At 45.2% G+C, this 12,900-nt stretch overlaps 1 protein-coding gene across 1 annotated transcript in view; it reads left to right on the top strand.

The window, feature by feature from the left end:
* Window positions 1–12,900, top strand: part of HDHD5 (haloacid dehalogenase like hydrolase domain containing 5) — a 51,652-nt gene that overhangs the window by 20,244 nt on the left and 18,508 nt on the right. Inside the window, exons 6-7 of the mRNA XM_068103497.2 lie at window positions 8,524–8,698; window positions 10,865–11,053. Of these exons, the coding sequence (XP_067959598.2) occupies window positions 8,524–8,698; window positions 10,865–11,053 (364 nt within the window). The remainder of the gene's footprint in view (window positions 1–8,523; window positions 8,699–10,864; window positions 11,054–12,900) is intronic.

Below are 12,900 nucleotides of genomic sequence, written 5' to 3'. Positions count from 1 at the left end.
TTGAAGATCCGGAGGGAAGGCGGTTCCAAAGGCGGAAAAAGAGCGGAATAGATGAGTGGAGGTGAGTAGTGGTTCTGGATTTAGGCCGTTTCACTTGGAAGGGGTTGCTGGTGGACCACGTGCGTCCTGCAGATACTTTGGGGGTGGGGGAGAGGGGGGCAGGGCACAGATAGGGCAGAGAATACAAGACCAGAAATGAGGCGAAAGAAGACAGAGACCACTGACCTGTCGGTGATGGTGAAGGGATAGGCTGGTAGACAAAGTTTCATCGCGAGAGATTCCAATGATCTTGAAGGCCTTATTTTCCACGGAGTCAATCTGAGGAAGATGTGAGGCAGGGGAATCAGCCCAGAGAGGAGAGCAGCAAGATTTTTATATTTTGAGAGAATTCACCTCATTGTTTAAGAATGTAGAGTACATCATGGAGAATAGTCTCATGACTCGGTTACAGAACAATGTGTCCCAGAGGTAGGAGTTCGAGTTATGTGTAGATGTGTAGTATGTGAGTCCCATATTTTGTACGATAGTGTATGTGAGTCCCATGTTTGGTAAAATAGTGTAAGCGAGTCCCATGTTTGGTAAAATAGTGTATGTGAGTCACATCTTTGGTAAAATAGTGTATGTGAGTCCCATCTTTTGTAAGATGGTGTGTGTCAGTCCCATGCTTGGTAAGATAGTGTATGTAAGTCCCATGTTTGGTTAGATAGTGTGCCGTGTCAGCCCCGACAGTTAACACCCACCGCAAGGTGACGAATGGCCATAATGGTTTTACCTCCGAAGCGCATAGCCGAAACTGGCAATTGGTCCGTTGTGCACGGGTGAAGGAATGAGGTGTTTACCTGGACGAAGGACACGGGTTGATTCCCGAAACCCACAACAAAGAAACACGATGCAACAAATGAAATGCAACACAATAATGGTTTAATAAAAAAATAATGCAACACAAAAATGGTGAAATGAAAGGTGAGGTAAAACTAAATCCTAATTTTGAGATGTCTCCACACAGACACAAATACAAACAAGGGGAATAATAAAAGAAAATAAATGGTTTTAAGCCGGCCGCCACTCAGCTTGCTCAACGAGATCGTTGAATAAAGTCGGCAGAACAAAGTGGCCCGAGCCGCTCGTGCAGGAAATGCCCAACAATGGCGCCGAGTCTCCCTCCACAGCGTCACATACGTGAGGTATTCATGTGGCCGGTCCTCCTTCAGTCCCAACTCCGTCCGAAGCACCAAGAGCCCCACAAACTGCAACCAACCCCTCTTCCTCCAACGTTGCAAAAGTTCACAAAGCTCCGACACGTCTCCTCACCAGCGCACCTGGGACAACAGTGACCGCTCGAGATGAGAGCCAGAACGAGAGAGAAACAAAAGACTGAGAAAGAGCCAAGAACAAGCCAGAACGAGAGAGAAACAAAAGACTGAGAAAGAGCCAAGAGATGCGCTCTTCTTCTTCCCTCCCTCACAATGCTGTCCACGCAGCCATGAGCTCCTCACTCTCCTCAAAAGTGCACCAAAATCACTAGCCCACCATTCGCCCCAACAATGGCGAGCTTCTTGTTCAAGCTAGAACCAGCAGAGAGCCAAGGACAAAGAGACCCAGAGTCAGACGCGCTCTTCCTCTTCCCTCCTGCTCAAACCTTATCGCCCTGACGTCACCCGACCAATCGCCCGAGCCTCAGGGCATGGCCTCACGGCCCTGCTCTTTCTAGAGGCGGGGTTTAGTTGCTGATTACAATTTATTGGAAGCGGGGGTTAGTCTGCTCGGGAATGTTCGGGTCCTGTTGGCGGTTACATCGGTTATTGTCGTTGTTGTTGTTGGAGGTTGGTTGTCCCATGCAGGTGGTTGCATGGCGGGCCTTGTAGATGTAAAAAAAAAAAACGTAGGGGAAAAACCACAGGAGGCAATCACATACCGGGGAAACAAATTTTAACCCCTATCTCGATAACACAAGCTCCACCGCCCGTGTGAAGACATCCAAACAATATTTTAAGCTCAGTTTTTCCCCACTTGAATACATGGAGATTGGCTTCCTAATCGCATGCGGTCCATGCTACCCGACACAGCTCTATCTCCACTGTGGTATTTCATCACCTACCTGCACAAACGTAACAAGTGTATGTGAGTCCCATGCTTGGTAAGGTAGTGTATGTGAGTCCCATGTTTGATAATATAGTGCATGTCTGTCCCATGTTTGGTAAGATAGTGTGTGTGAGTCCCATGTTTGGTAAGATAGTGTGTGTGAGTCCCATGTTTGGTAAGATAGTGTATGTGAGTCCCATGTTTGGTAAGATAGTGTATTTGAGTCCCATGTTTGATAATATAGTGTATGTGAGTCGCATCTTTGGTAAGATAGTGTGTGTGAGTCCCATGTTTGGTAAGATAATGTATTTGAGTCCCATGTTTGATAATATAGTGTATTTGACATAGGTGGGCGCGATTCGGAAAATTTTAAGTCCGCTTACCGCTTATCCGCTCCGCCAGCCCGTGTAGTCCGATTCGCTTATCCGCTTCAGCGGCCGAAAATCTTAGTCCGCTTACCGCTTATCCGCTTATCCGCTTCGATTCGATTTTTTAAAAGCGCTTCGACGTTTTTAAAGCGATTTTTGACGTTTCTAAAGGGAATTTAATGCTTTTTAAGCCTAAAATAGCCATTTCTAACTACTACAAAGACAAACAAAGCTTTTAAGATCAAAAATATACATTTTTATTTAAATAAAATTTATTCAAAATGTATTGAAATAAAGTTTTCCACTCGACTCTACTCTACTCTACAGTTAATTTAAATATAATTTTAATATATGCAAGTTACATTAAAGAAAAATCAATTTGCCCGTCCTTTCTTTGACAAGAGAGTCTACTAGTCAACAGACTAGCACTAGCAGTCTGTTGACTAGTCCTCGTCTTCCTCCTCCACCTCGTGGGCCTTCTTGAGGATTTGGAGGTTGCCCTTCATGAAGACGAGGGCCTCGAAGTTCGGTGCAGCCAGGGCCGACCTCTTAGGCCTGAGGATGTCCGACCCGTAGCTGAACACGCGCTCGACCGAGGCAGAGCTCGGGAGCGGCGTGTTATGCCTGAGAAACAGAGTTACCCAAGCATCACGGAACTCGAGCGGGAAGAGATTGGGCGAGAGCTGTAACGTTTGGTTATTCAGACACAAACAAGTCAACAAGATGGCGGGCCAACGGACTGCCGTTTATTCGTCATGGTGTCGTGAACATGCCGTAAACCATGACGTGAACATAACGTCATGATGTAATGCGTTATGTTACAACCATGTCGTAAACCATGACGTGAACATAACGTTATGATATAATGCGTTATGTCGCAAGAGCCGAGTTGTTAGGGTTTCACTTATTATTCACTTAAATAAATATTCACAATTCTAGAGTAACGGCTCAGGCTAACAGCTGATTTGGCGAATCGCGATGCGCTTTAATTTTTCGGTAGTCCGCTTACGCTTATCCGCTTCGGTTTCCGGGGGTTGTTCCGATTCGCTTATCCGCTTCGAAAACGTTAGTCCGCTGCAGCGGATAAGCGGATAAGCGGACTTTCGAAGCGGACCGCCCACCTCTGGCTATTTGAGTCCCATATTTGATAGTATAGTGTATGTGAGTCCCATGTTTGATAATATAGTGTATTTGAGTCCCATGTTTGATAAGATAGTGTATGTGAGTCCCATCTTTGGTAAGATCTCGCGAGATCTTGGAGACGGTGGCAGGGGTTTTCGACGGTCCACACGGTCTCCACGTTTTTCAAAGTTAAGTCTGTTCACAATTGTATTTTGTCGAAACTGTATTTATCGTTCGGTGTGTGAACTTATAGTGTCCCCCTTGGAAGTTTCTCGGTGTTTATCTTTCATAAATTAATCGTTTGTTTGCCGCGTCGTGAGCAAGGCCTTGCAGCCTCAGGCTTCCCCCGTCGAAGGTTGTTCCTTCCTTCGCTGTTTTGCTAGCTTTTTTGATTTCCCCTTCTCCACCAAGCTTCACCAAACATCTACTATTTGTCTAACGTTGTAACCCCCACACCCCCCCTAAAACAAACAAAAAAACAAACAAAAAAAACTTTTATTTCCCTTTCTCGTGTGCTTTTGCCTCTGCCCACGTGCGCTGTCTCGCCCCGCCCCAATTTTCCCCTTGCCTTCCACCTTTTGCCCTGTTCAAGTGACTCGTGGCCGTCGCTCTAGGCTTCCTCTCCCCATTGGTATTTTTGTGAATATAAGATTGTTCTTCACAGTTCTGTTTAAATATGTTTCAACTATCCCCTTCAGTGTTTTATTCAGTGGTTTATTACAACACGCTGTTTTTCTTCTTATTTAAAAGGCTCCTTTCAATTTCCTCTTCAACTCATTCCATTTCAAAAAAATATTCAATCTCTTATGATTCCAAATCACTCCATGCTCTAAATTCTCATTCATTCCATCCCTCTTCCATCGTTCTTAAACGAATCGCTAACGTGAAAATCACAACAAACCCAATTTGTTATATATGTTCATCTTTCATTAATCATCCACTTTCTAAACTCCCACCTTGCCCCTCCCCTTCAAATCTCCCCCCCAACCATCCCTCCCAAATTCTCCCTCCTCCCACCTCCTTCTCAAAGCTGCCTCCTCCCCACTTCCTCTCCCTCCTATGTCATACCTCCACCTCCCCCAACCTTCTACTTTCCTCTTCCCCCCCCTCAAACAAACTCTCACTGTGCCTCATTCCATCACCATCAAACCTTTCGTCTTCCTCATCCTTCCCTTTCTTGTAACTCTTCTGTAATCTCTGACACACTATCAACTGCTCTTCCTACATCCCCCTCTCACCCTTCATCTGACCCTACCCCTCCCCTCCCCTGTCCTGCACCCGATGCTCCCCCTCTCTCCTCACTAACGGTATGGACCTCAAACATCCGGGGCCTTCACTCAAACCTGATTGATCTCTCCATTCAGGTTGCTTCTGAAAATCCAGACTTGATCTGCTTAACAGAAACTTTCCTCCTTCAAGATGTCTCTGATTCCTTAATATCTCTTCCTGGTTACTCCCTCCTCCGGTACGATAGACCTGATCCTCGTCCTGGTGGTGGGGTGGCTATCTTTATCAAAAACTCTCTTCCTCACTCTCCCTGCACTGCCCTCTCTCCACCCCACCCACAGGAGTACCTCTGGCTACGGCTTCCTCTCCGCTCCCACCTTTTGTTCATATGTGTTCTGTACCGTCCTCCAAACAGTGATGACTCCATTTACATTTCTCTGTCGGACAACATGGACCAACTTCTATCAACTCATCCAAACACTCTCTTCCTCATATGTGGCGACTTCAACTGTCATCATGCCAGCTGGCTGGGTGTGGGTTCATCTCTCACCAGCCATGGCACCTCAGCAAAGGACTTCTGTGACTCATTGGGACTGACACAATCTGTCAATTTCCCGACCCGGATCTCAGTCAATGGAGTATCTTCTCTTCTGGACTTGGTTATGACTAACTTCCCTGCAAATGTCTGCTGCTCTTCTTCTGCTCCAATCGGTTCTTCTGATCATGTGCTTGTTAAAGTGGACATCTCACTGGCCATTCTCAGAGAGCCTCCTCAGCGCCGACGAGTCTGGCATTTCACTCAGGCCGACTGGCACGGTCTGCAAGCAGCCATCAATCAACTGGACTGGTCTCCCATCTCTAATGCCTCTGACATCAATTCTTCCTGGGAATTCTTCCAAAGCAAACTGCTCTCTCTCATGCACAGATTTATCCCATCTCGTCTTCAGTTGTCTTACCCTTCCTCCCATCCATGGTACACTGAATCTTGTGGTGAGGCAGTTGCCCTGAAACAACTTGCCTTTGCATCTTGGAAGGCAAATCCAACTGAAGGCAATCTCAGTTCCTTCCACCAAGCTCGAAACAAGTGTGTTTCTACCCTCAGGAGTGCCAGGAAGCACTATATCTCCACACTCAAGATTGAACTCTCAAACCTGTCTCCTTCCTCCAAATCCTGGTGGCGTCTGGTCAAATCCGTTTCTGGTGTTTGTTCCCCCTCCATCCCCTCCCTTACCTCAAATGGCTACACAGTTGACACTGCACGTGACAAAGCCGAATGCCTCAACTCTGTGTTTGCCTCAAAATCTTGTGTCCCAAACCCATCTCTCTCTGTTCCCACCTTTCCCAGTCGAACCCAACTGCTCCTGGACTCTGTGTCCTTCTCTCCTGACAAGGTGGAGAAGTTTTTATCAAACCTCGACTCTGATTCTGCAACTGGACCAGATGGCATCAGCCCTCGGGTCCTAAAATCCTGCTCTGCCGCTCTATCTCACCCTCTCTCTGTTCTTTTCACCCTCTCTTTTGCTCAAGGTCATCTGCCAGCATCTTGGAAATCAGCAAACATTACCGCTTTACACAAAAAAGGTGCAAAAACAGATCCTTGCAACTACAGACCAATCAGCCTGCTCCCAATTATCAGCAAAGTCATGGAATCCATCATTGCTTCAGATATCAAATCCTTCCTCTTCTCCAATGGCTTGATCTCTGATCATCAATTTGGATTCAGACCAGGTCATTCTACTCTGGACATGTTGCTTCTGCTGTCTCAACAATGGATGGAGGTCCTCAATGCCAAACAGTAAATCAGAGCTGTCTCACTTGACATATCACGTGCCTTAGATATGGTCTGGCACCCAGCTCTGCTCACCAAACTCACCTCCTATGGTATTCAGGGAAATCTACACTCATGGCTTGCGGATTTCCTCTCTGGTCGTAGGCAACGTGTGGCCCTGAATGGATTTCTCTCATCTTCCCGCCTGTTCTGGCTGGAGTTCCCCAAGGTAGTGTTCTGGGCCCTGTGCTATTTCTGGTCTTCATCAATGACCTCTCCGACTCTCTGGAAAATCGTCTCTATCTCTTTGCTGATGACTCCACTATCTGCCGCTCCATTCCTCATCCCTCAGATCGGCAGTCTGCAGCCTCCTCACTCTCTGCAGACCTGGAAAAAATCACAGACTGGTCAAACAAGTGGAACATGTCTTTCAATCCTGACAAATCTCACACTCTTACAATGTCTCTCCGAAAGGACCGACTGGACAACCCTCCCATCTACTTTCTCAACAATCCTCTCCAAGAAGTTCTGTCGCTCAAGCTTTTGGGTCTCACTATCTGCCATGATCTTTCTTGGGAAAACCACATTTCCAAGCTGGCCTCCAAAGCCAGTCGCCGACTGGGCATCCTCCGTCGTGCGAAGTCCTTCCTTGGCACACCTGAGCTCCTCACCACATACAAGGCTTTCATCCGCAGCTCAATGGAATACTGTTCCCCCCTCTGGGCTGGTGCTCCTGCCTCACACCTTGCTCGGCTTCACGCTGTTGAGGCCAAAGCTTTCAGAATCATTGGAATCTCCTGCGATGTAGTCAACTCCGAGGGTCTTTCACTCACTCACCGCAGGCAGGTTGGTGGTCTTTCTGTCTGCTACCGACTCCTCTCCGGTCTTGCTCCCCCAGCTCTCTCTGTGCTCTGTCCCCCCAATATTCCTTCAGGTCGCACAAGATCTGCCTGCAACCCTCTTATGGTTAAACTGCCAAAGTCTAGGCTCTCTGCTCACCTTCACTCTTTCATTCCCCTTTTCTCCCGCCTCTGGAACAAACTCCCCCACTCCCTTCAATCCCACTCCTCCCTCCAGGTCTTTAAAACAGCTGTTCACCACCATCTCTTGTCTTCCCCCATCGAAAACCTTGATCTTTTCTACCCCCGGTAATTCACCCCAGAGTCCTTGCAGTGTTCATATGTTTTATTCCTCTCCCACCTCCCCCCAAGTCCTCCTGATGTCCCTGCTCTCAAATGTTGTGTTTGTGTCCTTCCCCCTCTCTCCCCATCTTGTCTGCCGCTCCCCTTGTTTTTTGTGTTTTGTGTGTCGGTTTGTCTTTTTGTGTGATTAATGTTAGCTCTTTCACGAGCCTCGATCTTGTATACAAAAAAAAAAGAAAAAGATAGTGCGTGTGAGTCCCATGTTTGGTAAGATTGTGTTTGTGATTCCCATGTTTGGTAAGATACTGTATGTGAGTCCCATGTTTGGTAAGATAGTGAATGTATGTGATTCCCATGTTTGGTAAGATAATGTGTGTCAGTCCCATGTTTGGTAAGATATTGTGTATCAGTCCCATGTTTGGTAAGATAGTGTGTGTCTGTGAGTCTCATGTTTGGTAAGATAGTGTGTGTGAATCCCATGTTTGTATCCACATGTGCAAATCCCATGTTTGTAATGTCTGGAATGGAGTCTGCTACCTTTCAGAGGAAATTTTAATTGGGCCATATTGTCTGAATGCACCCGTTTGAAGACTTAATATTCCATATTTTATTTCTTGTACTAAGTAGGCTGTATATGTAGTGATTGCACTTTTCATTGCCATTGTTGCAGAACGTACATGCTGTGACCCTTGGAGGAGACCCTTTCTCCACACCCACCACCCTCACCCACTCCAAACACAAATCGACGATGCCCTTGCAATGGTGGAGTAGTCTCCACTAATCTAAATCCAAACCTCTTTACTGTCCTCCTCAGCTGTCATCTTGTTCGGTGAGCCCATCCGATGGGAAACAAACCTGCAGATAGTCATTGATGTACTGATGACCAACGGTTGTCTGGGAAATCCTTCAGGTCCAGCACCATACCCTCATCTGCCCATCCTCGCCTGTAACATGGACCTGATGTGGATGGCTGAAGCCAGGACGCCAAGGTACCTTCACTAATATGGTTTAAATAAATAATTAGTATTTTTAATTTATTTTTGTATACAGAATCGAGGCTCGTGGAAGAGCTAACACATTGAACATTAAAACATGCACAGACACATAAAACATGCAATTAATGGAATGGGAGACAACACAGGCAGAGAGAGGGAAGCACACAAGCACAACAACAGTAGAGAACTGTTGGGACGTCGGTAGATCTGTGGAAGGGGGAGGAGGGAGAGCTACACGGTATAAAGCAAATGAACAATGCTCGGAATTTCAGGAAAGAAGTTGGGGATTGAAAGAGGCTGATTTGGGGTGTTTTAACCAGGGTAGAAAAGATCAAGGTTTTGGATAGGGGAAGATAAGAGATGGTGGTGAATAGCTGTTTTAAAGACCTGGAGGGAGGAGAGGGATTGAAGAGAGTGAGGGAGTTTGTCCCAGAGGCGGAAGAAAAGAGGAATGAAAGAGTGAAGGTGAGCAGAGATTCTTGATTTTGGCAGTTTCACCAGAAGAGGGTTGCTGGCAGATCTTGTGCATCCTGTAGGAATATTTGGGGGGCAGAGCACAGACAGAGCTGGGGGAGCAAGGCCGGAGAGAATTCGGTAGAAGACAGAAAGACCACCAACCTGCCAGTGGTGAGAGAGAGAAAGGCCCTCAGAATTGGCTTCATCGCGGGAGATTCCAATGATTCTGAATGCTTTTGGTTTCAACTGCGTGAAGCCGAGCGAGGTGTGAGGCAGGAGCACCAGCCCAGAGGGGAGAGCAATATTCCATTGAGCTGCGGATGAAAGCTTTGTATGTGGCGAGGAGCTCAGAGTGCCCAGAAAGGACTTTGCACGACAGAGGATGCCCAGTCTACGACTGACTTTGGAGGCCAGCTTGGAAATGTGGTTTTCCCAGGAAAGATCATGGCAGATAGTGAGACCCAAAAGCTTGAATGACCGAACTTCTTCAAGAGCATTGTTCAGAAAGTAGATGGGAGGGTATTCCAGACGGTCTTTTTGGAGAGACAAAGTGAGAGTGTGAGTTGACTCTTGATGTTTGAGTTTTGATCTGCTGATTTGTATGTACGTTCAATTGTCATGTCGCAGAAGGACCTCGACCTAGATCCGAAAAGTTTGTGTGCCTCAATCCAGCTGAAGGTTTCAGAATTCAGAACTTGCATTCAAAACTTCTGGAACCTGAAATAGTTCCAGGAGAACTAACACGTCACTAAAGTCAATCACAGCTCAGCTGGCTCACCAATGATCTTTGGGAAGGAAATGGTCTTCCTGCCATATCTGTCAGGTGACTCCAGTCCACTCTTCATGGTTAACTTGATGTCCTCAAGTGATCGTGAGTTTGGTCCTCAAACGCTCCGTTTAAAGCAGTCTTGTCCACATTCTGTAAGATGATAACCAAGTATTTCTGATCGGTATCATTCCACCTTCACTCACCTTCTACTCACAAATATAGTCCATGAGACAAGGCCTGGCCCTGCTTGAAGATGGGTTTTAATTGTTCAGACAGAAAGATGAACTTTTCATTGACTGTGCACCTGCAGCGCCTTGAAAAGTATTCACACCCCGTGACTTTTTCACATTTTTTTGTTATATCCTGATTTTAAAATTGATTAAATTTATATATTTTTGTCACTAATCTACAAATAATACCCCATAATGTCAAAGTGGAATTTTGTTTTCAGAAATTTTTACAAATCAATTACAAATGAAAAGCTGAAATGTCTTGAGTCAATAAGTATTCAATCCCTTTGCTATGACACTCCAAATTGAGCTCAGGTGCGTCCAATGTCCTATGATCATTCTTGAGATGTCTCTACAACTTGACTGGAGTCCACCTGAGGCCAATTCAATTGATTGGACATGATTTAGAAAGAAACACACCTTTCTCTACAAAGTCCCACAGTTGACAGTGGATGCCATGAAGCAACTCTACCATGAAGTCCAAGGTAGAAGGTAGCAAATCCCACTTTGACATTATGGGGTTTTGACATTTTGTGTAGATTAGGGAAAATAAACCCAATTGAATCAATTTTAAATTCAGGCTGTAACAACAAAATGTGAAAAACGTCAAAGGGTGTGAATACTTTCTGAAGGCCCTGTATATAACCATACCTTTTAAGCACAGAGCCCTGATAGAACAGCCTTGTTTAACCCCATCCCTGATAGGTTTGGACATGGAACGTTCATGGTGTGCTTGGAGAGCATCTACAAGAAGGTGACTGGGAAGGAGCTCGTTTATGAGGTGTTGATGGGCAAGCCAAGTGAGATCACGTACCATCATGCAGAGTACCTTCTGCGCAAGCAGGCCGAGTTACTGGGCTGGACTGCCCCTGTCCGCACAATATATGCCATTGGGTGAGTGCCATTCTACAAGGATTACACCCGTGATGTGTTCTGATTCTGATGTGCCATACTTTGTTGCAGTTGGTGTCGTGCTGCCGAAGCAGGTTTTTGGCAAGGGTTATACTGGGTGGTTTGCCATTGCCTTCCCAGCAGTAGTTAGGGTGGGAATTTGTAATTTGTTCCGGGTGCCGGTGATAATTCGCCCGCTCGTTGCGAAGGACACCGTGGCATCTTTAATGCCACAGCAGATGAGCCGCCCAGTTTAACGTCCATCCAAGGGACGGCACACACATTGATGAATCACAGGCTAGACAGCTTAAAGGCGAATGAGTGTACATCTAGGCCATCCTGTTGGACTGCGGGATTTGTTCTAATTCCTAAATAATGGAATTGTATTCCAGAAAGCTGATTCCATGTGCTTTCAGTTTATCCTGGTTCTGCTCTGGTGTTCTGAACTCTTCAGAAGAACAATAACCAACTCCAATGACTGAGTTTCCTTGTGCGATGTTAAGCTGGCGATCCAAACGACTATTTCTGGATGTTAAAATCACCTTGCTTTTACTAAAATAAATCGCAAAAGTAAAAAAAACACCTAAAAATATAAATAAATAAACAAACATGTACAGATACATTCAAAGTACACCGCCCCCATGCCAAATAAATAAATATCCTCCAGTGCGGCATTGCCGGGGAGCCTCAGGCGCCCGGAAATACCGCCATTCAGCGCATAGAGACGGTATTGGGAGGACAGGTGTGCAATAATTGATTGATTAATTGTGTAATTAAAATCAATAAATAAAAATCGTGAAATAATTTCTTAATTAATTAGCTAATAGCATACCTCAACCACCTACCTTCATCATATCAACAACCTTCATCATATCAACCATCTACCACCTAATAGCATAGCATACATTCATCTGAAGCTGTAACTTTTTGAAAATATAATTAAATAAGTCATTAATTAAAAAAGTTAAATAAGTAATTGATTAATTGACTCATCAATAAATAATTAATCGATTACTTGATTAATCAAATCAAAAATATCGTTTTAGCCACATCACTTGGTCACTGTTGTGTCCGAATATCAGCTTCCTATCTCAAAAGGTGCCTGAGATATTGCCCAGATGAGAGAAAATAAATAAGTGATTAATAACGAAAAGAAATGAATAATAATCGTAAAATAATTAAATTATTAATCAATTGGCTAAAAGAATACCTAAACCACCACCGTTTCATCCGAATCTGTGGCTTTAAAAGAAATTAATTAAACAATCAAGTCATTAATGGAATTATTAAATAAAAAATCAATTAATTGATTTTTTTAATTTTTTTTATACTGAATCGCGGCTCATGAAAGAGCTAACATTTATTTCACAAGCAAAACAACCAGACAAACAAAATATATAAAAAGAGGGAGTGGAAGACAAGATGGGGAGAGAAGGGGAAGCACACAAACACAACATTTGAGAGCAGGGAGATGTGTGGGAGGGAGAGGGCTTTGGGGGAGGAGGCGTGGGAAAGGGGGTGGGGTGGGAGAAGTATAAAACACAAGGACACCAAGGACTTCCAGGACAGAAGTTAGTATTTCAAAAAAGTGGATTTGGGGTGAAATTAGCGGGGATAGAAAAGATCAAGGTTTTGGATGGGGGAAGATAAGAGATGGTGGTGAACAGCTGTTTTAAAGACCTTGAGGGTGGAGTGGGATTGAAGAGAGTGAGGGAGTTTGTTCCAGAGGTGGGAGAAAAGAGGCATGAAGGAGTGAAGGTGAGCAGAGAGTCTTGATTTTGGCAGTTTAACCATGAGAGGGTTGCAGGCAGATCTTGTGTGACCTGTAGGAATATTTGGGGGACAGAGCC

Source organism: Myxine glutinosa, chromosome 1 (genome assembly GCF_964187855.1).
Source record: "Myxine glutinosa chromosome 1, kmMyxGlut1.1, whole genome shotgun sequence".
Lineage (NCBI taxonomy): Eukaryota > Metazoa > Chordata > Myxini > Myxiniformes > Myxinidae > Myxine > Myxine glutinosa.
This window is presented reverse-complemented; position numbering and strand designations above follow the sequence as displayed.